The sequence below is a fragment of the Macaca mulatta genome, chromosome 11, assembly GCF_049350105.2.
Source record: "Macaca mulatta isolate MMU2019108-1 chromosome 11, T2T-MMU8v2.0, whole genome shotgun sequence".
Classification (NCBI taxonomy): Eukaryota; Metazoa; Chordata; class Mammalia; order Primates; family Cercopithecidae; genus Macaca; species Macaca mulatta.
The window spans coordinates 84181652-84207396 of NC_133416.1; the positions used below are offsets into that span (position 1 = coordinate 84181652).

General features: G+C 41.1%; 1 protein-coding gene across 2 annotated transcripts in view; it reads right to left on the reverse strand.

Moving 5' to 3' along the window:
• Nucleotides 1-294: 294 nt before the first annotated feature.
• E2F7 (E2F transcription factor 7) overlaps nucleotides 295-25745 on the reverse strand; it is a 42370-nt gene continuing 16919 nt past the window's right edge. For both annotated transcript variants that reach the window (XM_028829739.2, XM_001083107.5), the window contains exons 5-13: nucleotides 22427-22717; nucleotides 21016-21174; nucleotides 19439-19573; nucleotides 10584-10769; nucleotides 9785-9857; nucleotides 6246-6747; nucleotides 4288-4543; nucleotides 1990-2411; nucleotides 295-651 (exon numbers count right to left, since the gene is read on the reverse strand). In XM_028829739.2, coding sequence (XP_028685572.2) covers nucleotides 481-651; nucleotides 1990-2411; nucleotides 4288-4543; nucleotides 6246-6747; nucleotides 9785-9857; nucleotides 10584-10769; nucleotides 19439-19573; nucleotides 21016-21174; nucleotides 22427-22717 — 2195 coding nt within the window. In that variant the 3' untranslated portion in view covers nucleotides 295-480. The remainder of the gene's footprint in view (nucleotides 652-1989; nucleotides 2412-4287; nucleotides 4544-6245; nucleotides 6748-9784; nucleotides 9858-10583; nucleotides 10770-19438; nucleotides 19574-21015; nucleotides 21175-22426; nucleotides 22718-25745) is intronic.

Here is a 25745-nt window from a genome sequence, read left to right on the forward strand (position 1 = left end):
CCATAGGATTCACAACTGAAGGTGGCTTCCTGATAAAGCCTAAGGAAGCAGTAGCTTTTTTAAACTGCAGAAAGGAAGCTTCTCTCACCACAGATTTACTCAGGGTAAGTGGAAATACATGTTAAGAATGCTTACCCTAGTTAAGTGCTAGACAGCGCCCCTCTTTAGAAAAACCACAAGGCTCCGGTAGCCTATTCAGATCTACTTCCAGCAATAAGACGATTCTTGAATCAAAACCATTCAAGTCAGTCGGCGCTTTCACTGTGACACCATGCAGAGAGTCGGAACTCTAACTGGTATTAAATGCACAATTAATTACTTTCAGGAAATCAGATGATTGATGATGGTGGGAAGTTAACAGAAGTGTGGATACAACAGAGAGGAGGGACCCGTGCTCAGGACGGGACGGTTTGCGTTCCGTCTCGGACATCCGGGACTCTCAGGGCGTTTGATCCCTCCCCGACCTGGCAAAGCAGCAGGTCAGTCGGCCCCGCCGCTGGGGATTTCCAGTCTCCTCTGGGCCGAGCTGGTGTTTCGTGACTGGTTCCTTTCTCTTCTCTTCAGGACAGGGTCTCCAAGGCTGCCGGGTGTCTTGAAAAATGTCTCACGATGTGTGCGTTCGATGCTCTTGGGGGTCACTGGAACTGGTGACTGAAAAAAGAAAAAAGTAAAAGCAGAAGTGAAGTCACATTGTTTCTGATCCCTGAGTAGAAAGGCAGCCCTTTCTTGACCCGTGTGTTAGGATCCCAAGGCGGGTGTTCCTCCTTCTTTGCTTTCCTATCATACTCATGCCGTTTGTCTCCCCTGCTTACCACAACTGAAAATTAAATTCACATTTGTTGTTCTGGGTGCAGAAAGGCAGCCTACCAAAGAGGTTACAAGTGTGGCATCTAGAGCCGGGGACTGGGCTCTACGACCGTTGACAAGGCAATCTGTCCCTCAGTTTCTTCCTCCATCCAGCGGGGATGGTAAAAGTACTGACTTCACAAGGTTGTAGGAATTAAATAAGATAATAATTGTAAAGCACTTTAGAGCATGTGAGGCCAACATGGTTTGTGTATTGGCTCTTTCTCTTTACTTGCTAATATTTATCCCCTAATGTTAAATGTTAAATATTTATTCCCTTAATGTGCCCTAAAATGGCAGGGACCATTACCCTGTTCACGGCTCTGTCTTCATTGCCTAGATCGGTGCCTGGCACATGGTGATAGAAAATTCTATGTTATGCTATAATCATCTTGTTTTAAACCTAACATGTTCATTTCAATGTCTTACAAACTTTTGAGGCTCTGAATAACTTGTCTAAAATATTTTTTGGCTAAACATAATTCTTTGGGAGAGTAATCACTGTGAACAACCTAATGTATAATAGGAATTCAACAAATATTTGACTGAACCACAAATGGAGGTTGGGGGACAAATATAGACTCATTGACTCATATCGATAATATATCTTTTTGTATATTTTTATGTCTTCTGAGTATGTATAGATGTATATACATACAGACATTATACACACACACAGTCTCTAAACATCACATCTTAAGAAATGACTGACAGGCTAAGCATCTCTGAGTTACTATCAAGACTTCTGTTTCTTTTGATTGTTTTTATAGCTGTATAATTAAAATTTAGGGTGGCTTCTTTTATTGACCTAGTGAAATAAAAGCTTGAAGATCATCAAAATAATGAAACTATTTAGCATTCCTCAAAAATCCCCCCGAACTATGCCTAAAACAGGTCCCTCTAATTAAAAGAAACAGAATGACACCTAAAAACATACATTTTTGTCTTTAAAGCACAGGATTTCTCACCTCATGTCTCAGTGCTTTATAAAAGGAGCAGATAACTCTAGGTCTACAATGGAAACCAGGTGGAGCCTGACCTAGTGCCTCTGTCCGGCAGTCATGTGGCTAAAATGAAAGCTAGTTAAACACAGACATACCCCTTCCCAGAATGACAGTGTCTTCAGGAAACTTCAGGCCTCACCTGATGTAATTTTACTACTGAGACTGGATGTCCCATGTAAACGGGGGACTCAGGTTGGACGACACTGTGTGACCTTGACATCACTGGACTCAGGTTTAGTGAGGGCTGACCCTGAAGCTGAGGGTCTGCAGAAGGGAGTGTGGACGACTTTGGATTAACCACAGCTGTGGGGCCGACGAGAAGCTGGGCTATTGATCCAAGGCCAGGCAGGCTGAAATTCACAGGTCCTGTGTTTGGGAGAGCACCAAGAGTAGAAGAAACTGGGCCCGGCATTGCAGGAGAATAGAGAACAGGAAAAGGGCCCAGAGATGGAGATGGTAAGACCATGCAAGGGACACTGAAAGACGGCAGCTGACCTGAGGACGGGCCCACAGTAGGGGGGGTGTGACTGCCAGATAAAAGTACATTGAAACCATTTAATCCTGAAAGAAAAGCAGAACAGGTGAAAATCAATATATGTCATCATGAGGATACCATTCAAGCTCACATTTGTCATGGCCCTTTCAAACGGGAGTCCACAATAAATCAAAGAATGATGAGGCCTTCCCCTAGCTGACCAGGCCAAACAGCCCACACCCTGCTCCTTCACAGCTGTGGCCAAGATTGTAATCCCACATTTATCTGATGCCTGTGAAGTTTTTAACATGAGTTCCACTGAACCCAAACCGAGAAGGCAAAAAGCTTGGATGGGAAAGATTACATCTTTATTTTTATTTATTTAATTATTTTTTGTTTTGTTTTGAGACACAGTTTTGCTCTGTTACCCAGGCTAGAGTGCAGTGGTGTAATCATGGCTTACTACAGCCTCAACCTCCTGGGCTCAAGCAGTCGTCCCATTTCAGCCTGCGGAGTAGCTGGGACCACAAGCACACCACCACACCCGCTAATTTTGTTTTATTTTTTGTAGAGACAGGGTCTTCCTATGTTGCCTGGCTGGTCTCAAACTCCTGGGCTCAAGTGATCTTCCCACCTCAGCCTCCCAAAGTGCTGAGATTACAAGCATGAGTCACCGTGCCTGGCCAAAATATCTCCATAAGTTCCTAACTGAAAATTTTTATTTCCCTCAATTATCACAGGCAACAAATCAACAATTTTAACAGTACCTTGACTTTGTCACTAGGAAATAGTACAGACATGTGAAAATTACATTAAAGCTATTACAGATTTCTTAATATACTGTCAAGCTCATCACAACTTGGAAATTTTGACAGTACTGGGCTTGCTGCCAGGTCTTTTTATTACTATCAGTAATTTTAAAAATGGTTTTTCTAGTTGCATTCAATATAATTGGCTTCCTTTGTAATCCCATGTATTTAATTCTATGTATCCATAAACATTCTGAGGAATCCATGGCCTTCACCAGAATGCCAAAAGATCCATGGCACAGAAAAAGTTAAAAATCCCTGTGCTGGGCTGTAATTTTCATTCAGCAGGGGCTGAATCTATTTTTGTTCACCCGTGTATCCCCAATATTCAGTGCTTAGAGAAAGCACTAAAAGATACTTACTAAAGGAATAAAGAATTTTTTTCTAGATAAGTGAATAATCATAAATACTAACCTAACCTGTTCTAGCAGGTTAGGCTTAAGCCAACAAGGAATTGAGGAAAATCAATTTAGGTATCTTTGCATCAAGAGTAGCTTTATGTACAAAGTACCTATTTTTAAAATCTGGTGTCTACTGTATTTCGGCTTTAATTCAAAATAGTAACAGCATTTATTGAGTCTTACTAAGTGCCAGGTACTATTATTCTAAGTGCTTTAGATGTATTAACTTATTAAATTTAACTCAATTTTCACAGCATCTATATGAAGCAGGTGCCATTATTACTGCTGTTTAACCAATGAGGATGAAGAATACTTAAGTTCACGCAATAATAAGTGGTTTTAAATGTCAAGCCCTCTTACTCCAGACCTGGCACCTGGTCATGATGCTATATACTCAGTCCCTCTAGATGTGCAAGACGTCAAAACACTAGCTGCACACAATGGCCAACAGGTTCATACTGTTATACTAAACCAGTGCTAGATTCAGCTGAATTACCGTGCTTTTCCACCAAATAATGTTTAATGTATTTTTTTTTAATCATCTGCCTCAATTATTTTCCCATTACTCCTGAAGTTGGTGAAAGTAGAATCAGCTTCGCCATTTGTAGATGGAGAAAACAAAGGGGCTAAGAGTAAAATGACTCAGGCACAGCAATAAGCCACTTTGGTCAGGTGACACAGACAAAAATTTAAAAATCCAATTCATGATCTGACTGCCACAAGGGACTCTAAGACATGATGATATCCCTTACCTGTGGGAGACTGCACACAAAGATACTGTAGCAAAGAGGGCTCTTTGGTGCTTTCATTTTCTTTTGAAGGCTTTTCAGCATCTGTATTTCTTGAAGGATTTCCCCACTCAGAAGAAACAGAACAATTTGCTGTTGCCTTTCCTGAAATCTCTTCTGCAGCAGGGAGATGGCTATTCACATGAATGTCTTTGAGGGGTATAGATGCCCTGTTACCCATAGTCTTGGGAGAGGCAAGGTCTGTGGAATCTGAGGGTTTCTAAACACAACCAAACCAGGAAGCAGGAAAGTAAGTCAAAATTCCAGTAGTAAATCCCCCCCTTTTTTTTTTTGAGACGGAGTCTCGCTCTGCTGCCCAAGCTGGAGTACAGTGGCATGATCCCAGCTCACTGCAACCTCTGCCTCCCGGGTTCAAGTGATTCTCCTGCCTCAGCCTCCCAAGTAGCTAGGATTACAGGGGTGTCCCCCATGCCTGGCTATTTTTTGTATTTTTAGTAGAGATGGGGTTTCACCATGTTGGCTAGGCTAGTCTCGAACTCCTGACCTCAGGTGATCCACCCGCCTCAGCCTCCCAAAGTACTAGGATTAGTAAATCTTTTTTTTTTTTTTTTGAGACGGAGTCTCACTCTGTCACCCAGGCTGGAGTGCAGAGGCGCCATCTCGGCTCACTGCAAGCTCCACCTCCCGGGTTCACGCCATTCTCCTGTCTCAACCTCCCGAGTAGCTGGGATCACAGGCACCCGCCACCACGCTCGGCTAATTTTTTTTTGTGTGTGTATTTTTAGTAGAGACAGGGTTTCACTGTGTTAGCCAGGATGGTCTTGATCTCCTGACCTCGTGATCCACCCGCCTCGGCCTCCCAAAGTGTTGGTATTACAGGCGTGAGCCACCACGCCTGGCTGGGATTAGTAAATCTTAATAACAGCTCTCTTAATATTGCTAACACATAAAGGTAGCATACAGCTGCGTGCTACGCTGATTTGTGTATGTCAGCGGTTTCCATTGTATTTGTAGGAATCGTCTGAAAACGTCATGTCAGGTCATGTGCATTGATAGTATTCTCAAAGTAGAGAAATGATAGAGATTTTAGCAATGGAAAACTGGCCATGGTGGTTAGACTGTGAGATATATTTCTGAGCTAGTAACACACATAAAGAGTGTTGATACTAGTCTTTTGGGGTCTCATAAGAACTGTGGGCTGGCCCAAGATGTCTTGGTTACCTAAGACATATGCCAGTCTTTCACTTCTGATCTGCAACCCCAGGCTATCTACAAAATGAGAAAGATTCATTCTGGCAAGAGAAAAAAATAGAGAAAAGTTCTTAATTAGTGTAATGATTTCCAGGAAGTGTGCCCAGCCTACCCACTGCAAACCACTGTAATGACAGTGCTCCTGCTTTCTGAGAGTTTTACTGGTCATATCTCATTAACCTCTGAATGGCTACTAAGCAGGAGATGTGGACAGCTCATATTTTTGTTCTTTTCATTTTAAAGTCAGAGAAACAGGATCACTGAGCAGTGAAGAGAACTGACCAAGCATAAGATCTGATAGCCAGACAGCACCCACATTCCTCCCTCTGGAACTCAGCTGCATCCTGGATTAAGATGTTTATTTCAGTGATCCTAATTTGTTTTAAAAAAAGGATGTAAAAAGCTGGAAGGAAATATATAAACATGTTAACAGTGATGCCTCTATGTGGTGGGATTCTGGGTAACTTTTCTTCTTTATACTTTTTAGCATTTTATAGAAAGTGTGAGTTTTATAAAAATCACCTTTCTCGCGCACTATTTTAAGGCAAGATTTTTGGCAGAGCCACTCCAGTGCTTAATGAATTACGCAGGTGACATGAAATAGCCCCATATTCCAGACTCCATCGCTTATTAATATCAGTGTATCTTCATTAGGAAGAAGCTCGGGGCTAACAGGATGTCACCAGACACATCCACCTGCACTCCCTTACCTTGGGCATGACGAGCGACAGTGGGCCGTCTTCATATTCCCTGCTTTGCCTTTTCGTGGCTGGCTCATCCTCCTCCTGAGGTTTCCTTTCCTCAGAGAGGCGCTTCTGAGCTGAGGGTGCGGATGACAGCTCTACTGTGGCTGGGGCTGCTGAGTTTCTGTCATCCCTCTCTGACCCTGACCCTGACGCTGGTCCCTCCTGCAGACTTCCATACAGCATGAACAGTGAGGCAGAGGGCACGTACACTAGAGGCTGGCCAGCAAGGAGTGCCGGCTTCAGGCTCTCCACAGCAGAGGCTGCAGAAGCAAGTGAGACGTCCACTTGTCCATTCAGACCGTTCTGCACAGAGAATGCCTGCAGGTCCGTCTGAGCAACAGAAAATACCGGGTGGGCTAAAGGATTAACACAATATTCTGGGTCAACAGAGAGGACAGGGAAAGGAGCAACAGGGTCCAAGCCGCTTGATGGAGGCACCACTCTCTTACTGGCAAAGGCTTTTCCCCTGTAATAAAAAGAAACGTAATGAAGTTAGCACATTCTATCAACTCCTGACCCTTTACTTTCCCAAAGAGAGCCATGCCAAATCAGGAATGAGATAATACTCCTCAGGCAGATAAGCACACTCGCTGAGCACGTGTTAGCTCATCCCAGAGGCAGACACCCAGGTGTGGCCTGGATAAATGGTTAGGATGGGGTGGGAGAGCCGATGTGGGAAGAGCCATTGGAATCTCAGGTGAGAGTGAACATTCCTTCCTCCTTCATCTCTTCCACATCTGATCGTTATCAATTACCAAGCACTTACACCCTTGCCAGGCGTGTACATACTATTATAATTAGCATAATAGTATAACAATTTTATGCAATTATTATAATAATAGCTACTCTTTGGGTGCGGTGGCTCACGCCTGTAATCTCAGCACTTTGGGAGGCAGAGGCGGACGGATCACGAGGTCAGGAGATTGAGACCACGGTGAAACCCCGTCTCTAATAAAAATACAAAAAGTAGCCGGGTGCAGTGATGGGTGCCTGTAGTCCCAGCTACTCGGGAGGCTGAGCAGGAGAATGGCGTGAACCCGGGAGGCGGAGCTTGCAGTGAGCCGAGATTACGCCACTGCACTCCAGCCTGGGCGACAGAGTGAGACTCCGTCTCAAAAAAAAAAAAAAAAAAAAGCTACTCTCATTTCCCCCAGTTTACTAGTGAGGAAGACTGAAGTGCAGCGGTTGATCACCCTGCCTTGGGTGAGCCAGTTCTGAAGTGGGAAGCTGGGCCCATGCCCACATCGTTTGATGGCAAAACCCATGTTCTCAGTGACTGTGAGAGACCCTGGGAGAGTAACAGAGACTGGACTTTGATTTAAAAAAAGATTAATCTCATTTGTCTCATTTCACAAATCCAGTATCAAAGAAATGAAGTGGGCAGTGAGGAAACAAACTTATCTTCTCAATTATTATTTTCTGCCATTCTTGTCCCATTCTGCTCTGTGTTGTTAACAACATTTTAGGCAGCACACAGTCAAAATTAAGTCCCATAAATGTACAAGTTTATAGGCCAGCACGGTGGCTCATGCCTCCTGTGGGGTGCCTAGGAGGATTGCTTGAGCCCAGGAGTTTGAGGCTGCAGTGAGCTACGATCATGCCACTGCATTCCAGCCTGGGTGACCCTGTCTCTAAAATAAGAAAATGAAATAAATAAGATATAAACAATGTTGGGGCCTTTCGTTTGGAAAAATTTCCAAATATTTAAAACCATGTTTATGTTCTTACTATTTTTAGGAATAGAGAAGAATGATCCTTTAAGAAATAGTAAACAGAGGGCCAGGCGTAATGGCTCATGCCTGTAATCCCAGCACTTTGGGAGGCTGAGGCAGGTGGATAACCTGAAGTCAGGAGTTCAAGACCAGCCTGGCTAACATGGCGAAACCCCGTCTCTACTAAAAATACAAAAATTAGCTGGGCGTGGTGGCGCATGCCTGTAATCCCAGCTACTCTGGAGGCTGAGGCACAAGAATCACTTGAACCCAGGAGGTGGAGCAGTGAGTTGAGATCATGCCACTGTACCCCAGCCTGGGCAACAGAGTGAGACTCTGTCTCCAAAAAGAAAATGCAAAAAGTAGGGAAAAAAAAAAAAAAAAGAAACACACACACACACCCCCACAACAACACAAAAAAAACAGTAAACAGAGGACGAGGATTTCTTTCCGTCTTTCTGATAGAATCACGAAGACCTATTTTGCCCATCATCTCACTGCCCAATGTGCTGCTGAGAATAAAATGGAGCACCCTGGGCCACAGAGATGCATCATCTCTCCAATCAGCTGCCTCTGGTTGAGTAATGGGTATTGCTCAGCTCTGTGAAACTGAACATGCCCACCCTGGGTATATCACCCACCATCCCTCCACCCAGCCATCCACCTTCAACTTCTCCATCTCCACCAATGATATCACCATCACCTGACATGCAGACATTCTTTCTAATGCCTGTCTGCTTTAGCGAGCCTTGCCAACTCACTGTCTCACACTGGTTTCCCTTTCTTTCCACCTCCGGTGAGCACAGCTCAGCTCTGCCCCACAGCAGACCAGAATGACTGCAAATGCTCTGTTCTGTGGCCTGCCTTTCTCCACTCCTAATCCCACCTGCGAAAAGTAGCCCGGATGATCTTCATCAGTGAACCTACAGTAGCTCTTTATGGTTTCCCTGATGAATCCAAACTCTTCTCTGGCTTTCAAACTTGATCTAGTTTTTGCCAACTTTTTGCCAACTTGATCTACTTGCCTCCAACACCTAACCTCTTCTGCTGAATGGTTTTTCCTTTTCCTGTCCTATTTGGACAAACCATGACAGCAAAACGAGTCAGGCTTTGGTGTCTTCTACTCCCTGGCCCTGCCTTGTAATCTGCGTCTTCCCATATCTGTCATTAAACACTTTTCTAATTACTCTGTTTAGCGTTTCTTCTGCTTTCTCTGGTGATACATGATTTCTTTCAAAATCGGGCCCCAAATTTAAGTCAGACAGCCTGGGTATATGAATCCCAGCTTTGTCACCTATTAGCAGTGTTACTTTGGGCAAGTTACATAACCTTTTTGCACTTCAGTTTCCGCTCTGTAAAATGAGGGTAATAGCTCTCTGTAAAACCTCAAAGGATTGCTCTTATGATCAGATGAGTCAATATACACTAAGGCTCCTGGAACGGTACCTGGTAGGTAGTGGCAAAACCAACTATGATAATGATGAAGTGATTCATGGAACTCTGATACATCATTTCTCAGGGTCATATTAATTATGAATTGTCTCTTTTCAGTGTTGGTCTTTTTATCTGTTTCCTAGAAGCCATCATAGCTTACAGTATCCATTTTTCATACTTTGGTGTCCCTGATGCTAGTTCCTGCACAGTGTAGGGCACAAAGGGAAAACTTACCAATTCCTAACAAATAAACGGCTGACCTAAATTTTTTCTTTTGATAGTTGGCACTGCAATTTAGTCAAAGTTAACACTAGGAGATAGAAAAGAATACACTCTGAGCTTTTATAGACTACTTACTGTGAATTGTCTTCTATTTTCTGTCTGTAGACAGCTGCCAGGCTTCCAATTTCTAAAGAGTAGCCACCTGATCCTGAAAAAGAAGATGAAGGCTTAACAAATATAGCAAGAGACTTATACATACCAACTATATACTGAGAATTATATAGCTGAGAATTCATTATTCTCAGCTCAGAGATTACTCAAAACTGTTATGGTTTTGCTTCAAAGAGAAATTTTCAGAAGCTAACTGTTCATGGTGAATTCAGGTCTCATCAAGAATTCAAAATAAGCGTGGGCAACCCAGGGAGACCCCATCTCTACAAAAAAATAAAAAATTAGCCAGGCATGGTGATGCATGCCTGTGGGCCCAGCTACTTGGGAGGCTGAGGTGGGAGGACTGTTTTGAGTCTGAGAGGTCAAGGCTGCAGTGAGCTGTGATCATGCCACTGTACTCCAGCCTGGGTGACAGGGTGACCTTTCTCTCAAAAAGAAAAAAAAAAAGTATTCAAAACAAGCATTGCTTGGTAAGTCTAACGAGTTTCTGAGATACATCAAACAGGCCAACTATGCCAAACCAATTGGTCTACAAGGTGACTAGGATCAATTTTAGGCAAGGGGTCATGTTCATAGACTGTGATATCAGCATCTCCTTTGCCTCCAATAATTGCTTCACTTTAGCTAAGTAAAAAGTAGACCACTGGAAAAAACACTGAGAGAGTCAGTTTGTTTGGAAACGCCAGCACATGGGTGCTGCACTGGCATGGGCTACAGCTACATGGCAACTGATGGACTCCAAAGATTATGCAAGGGCAGATACCTTGTTCTTCTCTGTACGGGCTGCTGGGTTCTGAGTTCACCTTCCTCTGGATCCTCTCAGAAGCCTGAACTGTGTTGAAAGAACCATGGCGAGCCAGCTTCTGTTTTGCACAGACTTGAATCTGGCCATATGTTTCTCTTTTCAATTCTGGTAAGACAGATGCAGAAACATCCACCAGTTCTTCATCTACATAAATGAGAGAATTGGTAGTGTTGTTATACAGCTGTAATTCAGGATAATTTTCGTCTATTTAAGAGATGGCTTTGAACCTATAATTGTAATGGAGCTACTACCCTATAAATCAAAAACTAAGACAATCAAAGGAATTTTATGAGCCTTGTCTCAAACCCCAATTTCTTTCAATGTACTTTTTTTTTTTAAGTTAGTGGATGACTATAAAATGAGATTGAATCCATGTATATTCTAAAATTATCTGAACTGCAACAGAAGTAGAGCAAGATGTTCTTCAACCCGAATTAGAATGAGCCTCACATTTTAGATGCTCTATTTGGGCAGAGAGTATCAAAGGAAAGCCCGACAATGCTCATCCCAAAATGAATATTTTGAGATTCACTTTCAAGATTAACTGAGATCAGCTTCCTATGCCATAGATCTACAGCAATGAATAAGAGAATCTCTATTTTCTGTTATGCTTTATTATTTCTTTCTTATGCAGTAGGAGGCTCAGTTACTATGTGACCAAAGAAATAAGGTCAGCAGAAACCTCATGGTTGAAATGCTGCAGAACAGTGAGATTACAGAAGGTTAGGCCCTGGAGACACTGTTTGTGTTTAACGGAGTGTATGTGGGGTTAAGACAGAACTTTCTGTACAGACTCAGGGAGCTATCCATGTTGTACAGATGGTCATCTCTACCTTATTCATTTGTGCTAATTTTTTTCTAAGCTCAAAGCTTGCATATTTTAGTTAGAGAATTGATTTAATAAACTGAAAGGCTCAGCTAGACTTACATTTTCTAAAACATGCATTTCACATTAATTAAACTTTGAAATGAAAATAACAATAAAAAGTAATCTTTACAGTTTTCTTTTTCTTAGAACAAAAGCCCAATTAGAAAAATAAGAAATTACAAAATCAAAAAGAAAACAGGTCAAGTCAGTAATAGGGGCCACATTTGCCTCCTTCCTGTAACAAAATATTGGACATAATGCATAAAACTGCGGCTCTCAACACATTTGGGCATCAGGACATGTAGGCCAGTGATCTCTATGAGACAGGAATCAAATAGGGTGAGTTCTATGATGATTTTAGCTTACTGCCTGGAGAATGTTTCTAGGTTGGGATGTAGGGAGAGGGACCTAGACAGAGACTGGAGGTCCCCCTAAGTTGAGGATAGAGCTGGGAGTCCTGGAAAGTCAAGGCAGCTAGGGTTTGCAGGGCAGAATGCTGGAGAGGAGAGCTATACAGAAAGAGAATGCTGGGGATTTGCAAAGGTCCAAACTGAACATTCAGCGGAGTACTGATGCATGTGAGAAAGATACCCAAGGCCGGGGAAAGAACCATTAGAAAGTACTAGAGGGAACAATGTCTGCAGCTCATAGAGGACTGGGAAAAGTGCCTGTTGCCAATAGCTACAGTAGAAAAACCTCCTAATTCAGGAGGCATTGGTTAGAGTACTAAAAAAGGTGTTGCCCTAATAAGGCGGAAAACGTACTAAAGACTAGAAGCTCATAGAGTTTTACTGAGCCAAACTTAAAAGCAACACCCAAAAGGATCACTGTTTCCATGCAACTTCACCACATCCCAGAACAAAGCTAAGAACATTTTTAGGAATACAGAAATGTCTAGCACCTAATAATGTATAATTATCAGTGTCTGGTACACAACTGAAAATATGACCCACAATGAGGAGAAAAATCAATTGAAATGGACCCAGAAGTGAAGCAGATGATAGGAAGTAGACCAGCACACTAAAACATGTATTAGTATTGCATACCATAAATTCAAGCCACTAGAGGAAAGACTGGATATGTTGTCTTAGAGACATCAAAAATGTAAAAGCTCAAATCAAACTTCTAGAGATAAAAAAATACAATGGTGGGGATGAAAAATACAGTGTATACAATTAATGGCAGATTAGAAAGTGTAGAAATAAATAGAGAACTTAAAGACATAGCAATAGAAAATGTACAAAAATGAAACACTAGAAAAAAGAAATGAACAAAGAATCAGCAAACCATGGGACAACTTTAGGTAACCAAAAGCAAGCATAAGTGGAATCTGTAAAAACAGCAGATGAGGGGACAGGAAAAATATTTGATTAAGTAATGGCTGAAAAGTAGCCAAATTTGATGAAAACTTTAAACCCAAAGATCCAAGAAACTCAACAAATCTAAGTACAAGAAACATGAAGAAAAGGACACCAAGTCATACATCATCAAATCACTTAAAACCAGTCATAGACAGAAACTTAAAAGCAACCAGGGAAAAATGACACATTAACATATAAAGAACAGGATGATGGTTGATTTCTTGCCAGAAACTATGCAGGCTAGAAAACAGTGGAGCAACTTCTTTAAAGAACTAAAGGGCTGAGTGTGTGGGCTCACACCTGTAATCCTAGCACTTTGGGTGGCTGAGGTGGGATGATTGCTTGAGCCCAGGAGTTTGAGGTTGCAGTGAGCCATGATCGTGCCATCACACCACTGCACTCCAGTTTGGGTGACAGAGTGAGACCTTGTCTCTAAAAAAAATAAAATTAAAAAAAAAAAAAGGAACTAAAGGAAAAAAAAACTTCAACCTCAAATTCTTTTATTTATTTGATACAGGGGCCTTACTGTATTGTCTAGGCTGGACTTGAACTCCTGGGCTCAAACAATCCTCCCACCTCCTTCCTCCTCAGTAGTGGGGACTACAGGCATGAGCAATGGTGCCTGGCGTCAACCTAGAATTTTTTACCCAGCAAAAACGTTTTTCAAAAGCAAGGGCACAATAAAGACATTCTCAGACATACAACAGCTAGAAGAATTCATCATTGGCAGACTTGCACTAAAAGAAATGTTAAAGTTCATCAAGCAGAAAAAAAATGATATTAGATGGAAACCTACATTTACAAAAAAATGACAAGCACTGGAAATGGTAACAACATGGGTTAGGGTTAGGAAATTTTCTTACTAAAATTTCTTTAAAAGGTAATTAACTGTGGATCAGGCGTGGTAGTTCACACCCCTAATCCCAACACTTTGGGAGGCTGAGGCGGGTGGATCACTTGAGCTCAGGAGTTCGAGACCAGCCTGGGCAACATAGTGAAACCCTGTCTCTACCAAAAAAACAAACAAAAAATCCCCAGTAACACACTATGGGGTTTGTAACATATATAGCAGTAAAATGTTTGACAGCAATAGCACAAAGGCCAGGCAGGGAGGAATGAAAGCAAGTTATTGTAAGATTCTTGTACAATACATGTAGTATACTATCACTTGAAAGTAGACTGTGACAAATTAAAAATGTACACTATAAACCTTAAAGCAACCATTAACACAACAAAGAATTATAGCCAAGAAATCAACAAAGGAGATAAAATGGAAGCATAAAAAATACTTAATAAATCCAAAAGAAAAAGAGGAAAAATAAGCAAATAGGACAAATAGCAAGATGACAGATTAAAATTCAAGATCAAGAATCACATTAAGTGTAAATGGCCTAAATAACCCAATTGAAAAGCATAAACTGTCAGATTATATGAAAAAGAATTCAACTATGTATACTGCCCACCAGACACTCACATTAAATAGAGACAGAAAATATTTAAATAAAAGGATAATATGTATTATGCTAACTAATAAAAAGAAAGCTGAAGTGACTATATCACTATGAGACAAAGTAGATTCCAGAGCAAAGAATTATCTCCGGGAATAGAGGGTAATTTTATAATGATAACAGGGTCAGTTCATCAAGAAGACATAGTGATCCTAAATATTTATGCAGACAGAGTTCATGAAAGAGCCTCAAAATCCATTCCACAAAACTTTACAAATCTGCAACTATAATCAAAGATTTCAATATCCATCTATCAATAATGGCTAGAACAAGTAAACATAAAATCAGTAAGAATATAAAAGAACTGGACATTTATAGAACATTCTACGAAACAACAACAGAATATATACTCTGTATATTTGTGTATATTTACCAAGATGGACTGTGTCTGTACCACAAAACAAGTCTCAATAAATTTAAAAGATTCAAGTTATACAAAGTATATTCTCTGGTTACATGAAATGAAATTAGAAATCCGTAAGAAAAAGACGTTTGGAAAATCCCAGAATATTTAGAAACTATATGACACGTGTCTGAATAATTTGTGGGCCAAAGAAGACATCAAAAGGGAAAACAGAAAGTATTTTGAATTGGAAGACAATGAAAACACACATATCGACATTTGTTAGATACAGCTAAAGCAGTACTGAGAGGAAAATTTATAGTACTAAATGCTTATTGGAAGAGAAGAAAGGTCTCTAATTAATTATTTCAGCTTCTACCTTAATAAACTACAATAAGAACAAATTGAACTCAAAGGAGCTATATAATCTGACTAGCTCTATAGCTATTCAAAAAATGTAATCTGTAGTTAAAAACCTTCTCACATAGAAAGTTTTTAACTACAGATAAAAACCAGACCCAAATGGCTTCACTGAAAAATTCTTTATTTATCAATTCTTCACCGATAAATTCTTCCTAAGGAAAAAATAATAACAATTCTACACAAACTCTTCCAGAAAACTTAAGAGGACTGACTATTTCCCAACTCCTTTTAAGAGGTATTAGCATGACAGCAAATAGACAAACAGATCAGTGCAGCAGTATGGAGAGTCCAGAAACATTACCATACATATATGTGGTCAATTTATTTTTAATAAAGGCACAAAAGACATTTAGTAGAGAAAGGATAATATTTTCAACAAATGGTCTGGGTACAACTGGATGTCAATATGTAACCTCCCATCCTCTCAGAAAAGCACCCCATTGATCCATAACTCACACCACATGTGTGATCTCGTGTTAGGCAAAGATTTCTTACCTAAAAACTGAAAACATGACCCACTAAAGAAAAACATTAATAAAAATTAATATATTAGTGGAATTCCTGAAGATTAAGATCTTCTGACTTTCAAAAGACACTGGTAAGAAAATGAAAAGACAAAGCCACAGATGGAGGGGAAGTATTTGGAAATCATATACCTGATAAAAGACTTGTATGCAGAATATATATACAACTCTCACAATTCAATAATAAGAAAGCAGACAACCCAATAGCAACAAATGGGCAAAAGATCTGAGCACACCCTTCACTAAGGAAGATAAACAGATGGCAAAACAGATGTTTAACATCATTAATCACTAGAGAAATGCAAATTAAAACCAAAATGAGATACCACTACACACCTATCAGGATGGCTAAAATTAAAAAGACTGACCATATCAAGTTTTGGCAAGATATGGTTGAACTAGAACTCTCATATACTGTTGGTAGTAAAATGTTATAACTGCTTTGGAAAACAGTTTGGAAGTTTCTCAAAAATTTCAAACATCCACCTACCATACGTTGCAGACTTTCCATTCCTAGGTATTTACGCAAGAGAAATGAAAACATATGCCCATACAAAGACATGTACATAAATAATCACAGGAGCTTTATATATAATAGCCTCTTCAGCAATAAAAATAAATTACTGATACATGCTACAGTATGTATAAATCTCAAAATAATTCTGCTGAGTGAAAGGAGCCTGATCAAAAGAGTATAGTTATAGTTGATTCTCATTATTCACAGTAGTTATGTTCTATAAAGTCACTGCAAACACCGAATTAGCAAATACTGACCCATTGCTTCTAGGGGACATAAAGGATTAGGTTCCTGTGAGCCTCTGGTTACAACATTTTCATTAGCTGATCAATATATGACCTTGTTTATGTGTGTTTCTTTTTAAAGAAATCTGTTTAATATTTGTTGATTTATTAACATTGAACTTGGCCAACAGTACTATAACTCATAGCTGATCAAAGCTTATCTAACACATGTATATTCTCCGTAAGGCACAATGCAGCTTTCTTGTGTTAAGAAACGCTAGACAGCAATACTTGGGAGCCAAAAAGCACAAAAATGTGAACAAGTGGCACTAAAAAGACTGCAAACAGAATGCTGGCTTATGGTATGAGAGCTGGAACAAGAAGGCAGAGTACTGCCTGATTCATCTGGGAACATGTGCATTGGGAGAACCAAATTCTTTACCAAGCTGTACATGACCACAACTGACTGTGGAAACACCCTGAGTACTGACTTTGGAGTTACAAGTTAATTTTAGTAAGTAGACAGATTCGCGAATATGAAATCTGTGAACAATGAAGATTGGCTATACATGATTCACTTACAACAAAATTACAGAAAATACAAACAAATCCAAGTGACAGAAAGCAGGTCAGTGGTTGCCTGGGGATGGGAGTGGGGACCAGGAGGGAGGAATTACAAAGGGGGCAGGAGGAGGCTTTTGAAGGTAATGGATATGTTCATTATCTTGATGATTTCACAGGTACATACATATGAAAAACTTATCAAATTGTAACTTTAACTTCCTGCCATTTATTACATATCAATGATATCTCGATAAAGCTGTTAAAAAGAAAACACCATTCATAATACACTGTGCCATGCTGGTAGGAAAGAGGAGGAGGAAGACATTTATAAAATTTGTGAGAAATGGCTAGCCAAGGGATGAAGGAGAATGGCTCAAGGAATCAAAGGAAACTTGATGTTATCAGTAATGAAACTAGGGAATACAGAAAGAGCAGGTTTCTGGAGGGCAGAGGAAATACGTTCAATTTGATTTTCCTGACCTGCCTCCAAAGTCTTTCTCTCATGCCAAATCAGAGAGTTCTCCCCGTTCTGTCCCGTGGTGCAAATACATGAACTTCTCGACTTCTCAACAGCTGCTCATCTTCCAGCTATCTTACTTTCTTTTTCTTTCTTTTTTTTTTTTTTTTTTTGAGATGGGGTTTCGCTCTTGTTGCCCAGGCTGGAGTGCAATGGCGCGATCTCGGCTCACTGCAACCTCCGCCTCCCGGGTTCAAGCAATTCTCCTGTCTCAGCCTCCTAAGTAGCTGGGATTACAGGTGCGTGCCACCATGGCTGGCTAATTTTTGTATTTTTACTAGAGACGGGGTTTCATCATATTGGTCAGGCTCATCTTGAACTCCTGACCTCAGGTGATCCACCCGCCTTGGCCTCCTGAAGTGCTGGGATTACAGGTGTGAGCCACTGTGCCCAGCCCAGCTATCTAATTTTCTTCAATGGTACGACCACCTTTGAGTCCTTCCTCTCTTTTAATCATTGTCCGAAGACTCTTGGTTAATTCTGTCTATCACATCTAGTCCAAATTTCTTGCCTTAATTTTTGAGGCCTTCCAAAAATGCAGTCCCCAGTGATCACACTGTAACACTGTATCTCATTATTTTTTATCCCATGTTCTCTTCATCCTTCCAAAACCTAACAGCCCATCAGAACTTAATTTGTATCCTCTCTGAATGCCTATAGAGCCAGTACCACCCCATCTAGAGTGTAATTGCTCTCCTAACTTTCAAATGTGTGCTAACTATATGCCTAATTATAGAAGCTCATTAACCAAGTAAAGTGAGTAAGGCACTGTTCTGGATACTATGGGGTAATCAAGGATGAATAAAGATGATGTCTGGTCTCAAATGTGTAGGGCAGGGATGACACCATCGTATCAACCTCATCCAGCACAAACCGCACAATACTCAATTGCAGTCATTCAGATGAGACACTCTGCTCTGGGCTATCAGGGAAAACTTCATAGAGGAGTTGACATTTGAGCCAGATCTTGAAGGTTGAGAATATTTTCATGTTAAAAAGAAGAGGGCTTCACAGGTGAAAAGAATGGGAGAAACCAGAGGCAGAAAGGAGAAAATGGCAAAGTTGTATGCTTCATGCAGGTAGGGACTGTGTCACCCACATCTTCAATCTCTCAGGGCCCTTAGTATAGTCACTGGCACACAGTCCACACTCAGTGTGTATGCACTGGGTTGAATTTGTTATACTTGATTTTAAGTGGTTTCATCTAGATCCTAAGTGAATAATGTGCTACAAGTGAGGTGGAGAGCTATATAGTTATAAGCCTGGGTTAAGTGGCTCACATTTATACCACTAACACCAAAATTGGAAGGGTAATTTAAAAATGACTTTAATGGCTTCTTCCCAGGCAGTACAGCTGTATGTAAAATAGCTGGTGCAGTTGGATCTAGTCCCTGATTGCTCATATATTACCCATGAAATAAGTAGAAGATAATATCCTCTTTGACTCCTGTTTTGTAAAATTATATTTATAACCTTTTAAATAAAAAAAGTCCATTACATTCATACTATATTTAGATGCAATCTTACCACCTATTAGTTTTGTGATAGTAATTGATGTGATTTTTACTCATAATTTTTACATTATGTAGAATTTCAAAGAGAAACCACGTTTTATGCTGCTAATGTAGCAACAACTGAAGTTCAAAAGAGGTGTCATTTTTAATTCTCAGTCCCAAACTTTCAGGAAAAAGCTTCAGAACAAAATTTAAACAGTTAAAGAGCTGTAAATTAGTAGAGATACTCCCACGTTATAAACGCTCAGTATTTCTTTTCCTACTGTGTGTGGGCAAACCAGCACGCACAATTTATAGGCTAATGTTAACCATTCCAAGAGTGGAGTCACATGTCTATTTTGTATGTGACATGGGAAAAGATCAGTCTCACTGTGTAGTAGATGTGAGACCTGAAAAAGGAACTGAGAATTGGAAATAAAACAGCCTGCTAGCAAAACCACGCCACCTTACCATTTGAGCTGAAGTCTACAGGCCCGATCCACTTGAAGGCTGGTTTACGGCCTCGCTCTTCTGTTACATGCACTTTCTTTATCAGAGCCAAGCTGGTCAGAACATTGGCTATGTCATAGAGGCGTCGTACCTTTGCTTGAAGATATAAAACACGATTATGATCATGCTGCCTGTGACACCATAACAGTTTAGTTTATGTGACAGGTAACTTTTCTCAGCTGCCATATAAACCTCGGGTGGAAAGCAGCAAGCTGGGATGAGGAGACCAGTGGCTCTGTTATAAAATCACCCAGGATTTATGTACCTGCAGTATCTGAAGGCTAAGGGAAGGTCAGTGTGTCCTTACATTTCCACAACTTCACACCTCTTACAAGAGGCACCTGGCGACACACAGGGAGCACTGTGATTGCAAAAACAGCAAGGGAGGGAATGGGCTGTAATTAAAGGCTTAGTGAATGTAATTCTGACATGGCAAGTCAAAAGCATGCCCTGAGTTTCTCCCAGCAGGAGACTGTGGTGCCAGCTCCACCAGGCAACTGATCTGTGAAAATGACAAAGATTCCCCAGAGCTTCCTGTCAGGTTGCACTCCTGGGCACACAGGATGCTCAAGGTCAACAGTACAACTGTGCTAAAGACAGGCAGCTCCTCACCTGAAATCATAGCATTCCAGCCACTCAGTGAGAAGCGGTTGGATGGGCCTCACCTGAATCTTAAGTGGCTTTGGGAGAAACACTTAAATATGTACAAAGTAGAGGAAATACTTAGGAGGGGTGGTAGCACATGAAACAGGCAGGATAATGACCACAGAGTATTTTCTATTCAAGAAATGGATTTACAGGTAGGAAACCCACTTGACCTCGGTGTTAAGATCAAGCAAAGAAGTTTGAATTATCATCTAGAAATAGTAAGCATTCACCCCAGATGCAGCTTTCTTCTTCCCAATCCTGATTTTATCTAGCCACTTCACCCACAGGGTGACTATAATTTCAGCTGGAAACAAAAAAATAGCTAGAGAGTGTTGCAGCTCATGGTTTCCTGGGGCTTACAGGCTACCAGCAGCCCAGGGCATTTGGCTCAGTATCCAAGCCGGACAGAAAAGGAGGATGCACTGGGTGTGATGCTTGGAAACTCTCTCCCTGTCCATGTCCCACCACCCTTACCCTGGGCATTCTTCTGGTTCTTACCTGTAGACAATTTTCATCTCCACCCTTCAGAAGAGTATGCAGGGGGTGGGGAAAAAAGGGGAAAGAAAACTCAGACATTCTGTCTTGGATGCAGCATTACTAAAGAGAAATGCAAAATAATTCACACCCTCCCTAACCGGAGTTCTCAGGATAGTGTTCTGTTTTTTCACTCTACTGAAACCATCAAGAAAAAGGCACTGACAGGACTTTAAGCTGAATTCTAGTAGGTGACTAACTTACCTCTCACAGCACCAAAAACCTTGATGAATGCAGGAAAGGAGTACGTATGTCAAAAACAATATATATTTTTTTAATCTTGAAAGGAGAAAATATCAACACATGAAATCCCACCCTTTTTGTACTAGTAAGTTGATGTAGGTGAAGATTCTTACTTTTAAATTTACTATGGTCCGGGGCATCTTGGCTTTCTTCTATCAGTATTTTGGCAGCCACATCCAGAGTGACAATCTTGGTTTTGGAGACGAGGAACAGCATGACAAACTTCTGGCTCATAATTCTCAGAGACTTGTCTTTTCTACTGTTTGCAGATGCTACACAAGGAATGAAACAAAAGCATCAAAGCACATGATTTTCTACAAGAAAGACTATACTTGCAGCTTCCCAAAATGATCTAGCCCTATCAGCAGATGGAACGATCACCCTTGTCACAGGCAGAAGCTTACTGGACACACATTGCAGAAGTCAGCTCAGAAAGAAATGAGGCCGATTTTCTTGTGGCTCGTAAAATTACTCTACAGTAGGCATAAACTCTGAGATGCATATTTTAAACCACTCAATGCTTTATACTTATACTTCCTACAATAGAATCCATACGGTAGTTTTACCGAGACAACTTCTTGGAAAGATTAACGTAGAATGATAAAAAGATAGGGTAGGAATGTAGAATTGTTTTTAGAACATCAAGTCTCCTCTCAAAGGCAAATTGCTACTCCATTTTTATTTCTCTGTGCCTGCAATATCTAGACTATACCCTAAACATAGTAGATGCCCGCCTCTTCCACTTCTTTTCAGAAATATGTGAATAAATGAACTATATAGAAACAGAAGACAGATTAGATATGTGCTCCTGTGGATGGCAGGCAAACCATCCCCGACAGATGGCTGTCTTCTCTGGTTATTAAGATAAGTACTAGTTCATGGGGTGGAACTAAAAGGCATGAGGCAGTGAATCTAATGAAAACCAGGCCCACCTTTCTTTCCATTTCTTATATTTGCAAGTGAGACGTGATACTTGTACTTTGTCATCTTAACAACAGGGATGAAGATCAATGGCTAAAACAAGAATAGGCTAAATATGAATTGGGAAGGAAGAATGCCGCCGATGTAAATAAAAATTCTGCACCAAATGAAAGCAGACGTTGTCTGTCTTTCTTATCAACATTTTCTGCGAATGGAGTTCTTTTCTAAGTAGTCTAAGTCTACTTCAGTATATAATTAGATAAAACTCTTTGAAAATATAACTTTTTCAATGTAAATCTTACAGTTGCACAAAAAGAAGCAGCATGGGGCTGCCAGTCTAAAAATGGGAGTACTGCTAGCGATCTATTCTCCCAACAGGCCAAACTCGAGTGAACTGCCATCGGCCAGGTTTGTTTAAATGAGGTCGAGCGGACAGTCCAGTTGGGGAGTCATCTGCTTTCCTTTCTCCAGTGAAGAGAATAAGAGGACATCTCCCCCCAGGTTTGTCAACCTGGCACCTCCCATCTGAGCAGTGAATCTCTGCAGAAAAGACCATCACTCGCTCTTTCTCTGCCATTACTCATGAAGTTACAATGGACTCACAAGAGGGATAGTCGGGTTCAGAGAAATCCAATAACTGTTGTTCCTGGGAATCTGTATCGCCATCTTTTCTACGTTCTCCAAATTTATAATCCATCAGGTCCAGCTCTTTCTGTTGGAGGTAGGCCATCTGCTCTTCATATTTCTGCTCCTCTCCTAGTCTCTGGAGGTTCCTCAGGGTTTTTGGCAGGCTGTGCCGTCCATGCCAGCCATACTGATTCTTAGCCACCCGGCTGACCAGATGCAGCGATTCCAGCACATTTACAATGTCATAGATGCGTCTCCTTTCCACACCTGTTTAAAAACAGAGGCCGATGGACATCATGCAGACAAACATTTTTGAAGAGAAGTTTCTTGAGGGCCTGGACTATGTCTGTGAACTACTTTGTCTGATCCCCAATATAATGCCCACTGCGTGGATGCTCAAGAAATTCAACCTGTAAGGATGCAACCAATAGAAATTATTCTTCTTTTTCCTTCTTGAGATCCAACCCTTACACAGATCTAAGATAAAACATCTACCTAGAGATGGTGACATTTCCATCTGTCTGACATAAACAGTACAGCAACTGCTCTTTAGACCCATCAGGCAAACCACACAAACATTTCAGCATGCTGAAATTGGTGGTCTGAGCAATACACGTAACAGTGTGCCTAATGGACACTTGATGAATGGATGGTTGACTGTGACTTGTACTCCTAATTTTGCAGACTATAAAATCAACTGTGTCCAATAACTGACACTTCCCCATTAGACAATACTATCTATCCTTTCATGAAGTTCCAATGATATAAAAATATTACCTTGATAACGCTCTCAATGGACCAGTAAGGAAAATGGATGCAAATATTATGTTTTCTATTTTGAACTGGAAATGCAGGTGTCAAGGGCTTGAATACCCTTCTCATATTGCTGAAGGAAGCCAGAGCTGGGGTTGGAACAACATGGGAGTCTCCTTTTGTTCATCATGGCTATTGACAATTCTCTGTGTTCTCATTCACCATAACCTGGCAAACAGCCCAAAAGTGAAGCACAGAGACTCCAGTACAAGCTGACCACGAGGCTCGGCAGCTCACTACTCACTTTCCCAACACTCCCAAGGCAGCTAGGATTATAAGCTGCCCATTACACCTAGCAAAAATACTTATAGTGGTTAAGGTCGGGGGCTCTGGGGTCAGGCTGCCTACATTTGAATCCCTGATAAATCCCTTAGTAGCTGAGTGATCCTGGGAAGTTACTTAACCTTTTTGTGTTTTTGTATTTATCTTATATAATAATGAGGATGAAATCTAACTGTAACTGTAGAGTCCCCAGTAGGTGTTAATTTTAAATAAATACTTTTGTCATTACTTTTGGCATGACATTGGTTATACCTAAAATCCCTGCTAGCATGAGAGGTCATAGTAGAAACAGATGTTTTAAATCTCATGTCTGTGATTCATTCTGTTATCTAACAGGCCCTTGGGCTTATAGCAAAAGCCTCCAGGCATCTTGCAGAAAACCAGCCCAGCTACAAAGATGCCTTCTTTCATTTGCCAGGAGCTGTTATATAATCAGGGCAGACTCTGAATGTAGCTGTTGGCCCTTCAAAAATTTAACATGAGAAATATACCAAATTACAATGAGAACTCCAGAGCTGAGAGGAAGTTCTATCACATGCATGAAGAAGCATTTCACAGTCAATCAGAACATTTCAGCTCATGACCCTGAAAGGCTTGTTACCCTCACAAGCTCAGGCTTCGGTGCCAGATGCCTGCTGGAAGGTGCTGGAAGGTGCTGGCAGGAGCAGGCAGCAGCCCCTTGTCCAGAACTGTCTGCTTCTTTATTCCAGTCTGTTTTCATGTATTAACACATCTTGTTTACAGCATAACATTATATAAACCTTCCCATTATAAATGTCATGTGACCGCAACTGACACCCCAGGGCCAGCCATATGCCTGGCTGTTTTGTTAGTTGATATCTGACGACAAGCTGTTAAGTCTCCATCTAGTGGCTAGACATCCCAAGAAGGGAAAATAAAAGAAGTTTCTGACCATCCAGATGATTCTCAGGATGCATAGTGGTTGCTTAGTAGGTGCTTTTGGTGAAAACCAACATGACAGCTGCCTGTCTGCACAATCCCTTACCTCTTTCATCTGAACTGAGCTTAACCATCCACTGGCTGGTGCACTAAAAAGTTCCATTTCACAGGTCTCAAGACCCGTAGATTACTCTGGGGGCTTGCTCTGTCAGAACGGTTTTCCCTGCATTCAGTCTTCTTTTTCTTTTGTATTGAAGTCATTCTATTAACCCCAATCATGGCATTAGTTATATGGTCAAGGATTTACTAATTTTTGCTATGCTTCCCTTAGTTGCTGGTGGGACTTACTAAGAATTCTCAGTCCAGAAAAATAGTTTCCTAGGCTGTGCTATCAAGTCACTCCCAGTTCTCTAAACTGTTACCCATGATATCCAGTGTCAAATCTACATAGCACTGGAATCTGGAAAACAATGCAATTTGAATGCTCTGCACATCCTCAGTAAAATACAGTCTTGCAGTCTGTAACCTGGGATGTAGCACAGAGTTCAGACTCAACCCCAAAAGATAGTCGGCAGTGAAATAGCTTCCAGCAAGGGACCCCATTTTATGATGTCACATGAAAAGATGGCATGCTTGTTTAGCAGGTCTGGGTGATCAGGAGGCACTGGGAAGCTGTTGTAAAAATCTCTAGAGTTCTGCTCCAGGCAGCCATAACATGGGGTGTGCACAACCATCTGCAGTCATACGAAAGTAGGAGTCCACGTTTCTGTCCTCTCTGGGATGCAACACAGCCCTCAAACATTTAATCCTTTGTCTTCTGCAGGGACACCAGTGCAAGACTCCTTAATGGAAGTTGGGTACATGGAGGAAGTAGGCTTCATGAACCCCAATGAGAAGGGTATCAGACAATCTGTCATTTTACCTTTATTACTGTAAGACTAGTTTCTAGGACCCTGGACCCAAAAGCCCTCAACTGGCTCTTCACCATGCCTACTGGAAGATGCTGGCAGGAGCAGTCAATAGTGCCTTGCCCAAAACTGCCTGCTTCTTTATTCCAGTCTGTTTTCATATGTTAACACATCTTGTTGAGAGAGTATAACATTCCATACACCCTCCCATTAGAAATGCCATGTGAATGCAACTGATACACCCCAGGGCCAGCAAGGGACCCCATTTTTTGATGCTCAGTTGGCTCACTTTCCCTTTTTTGATTAATTGCCCCCAATCCTAGAATACTATATTACACTTCTGAGCTCCAAATCGGCCCCCAAACCATAGGCACTCTACTTCCTCTTCCTAT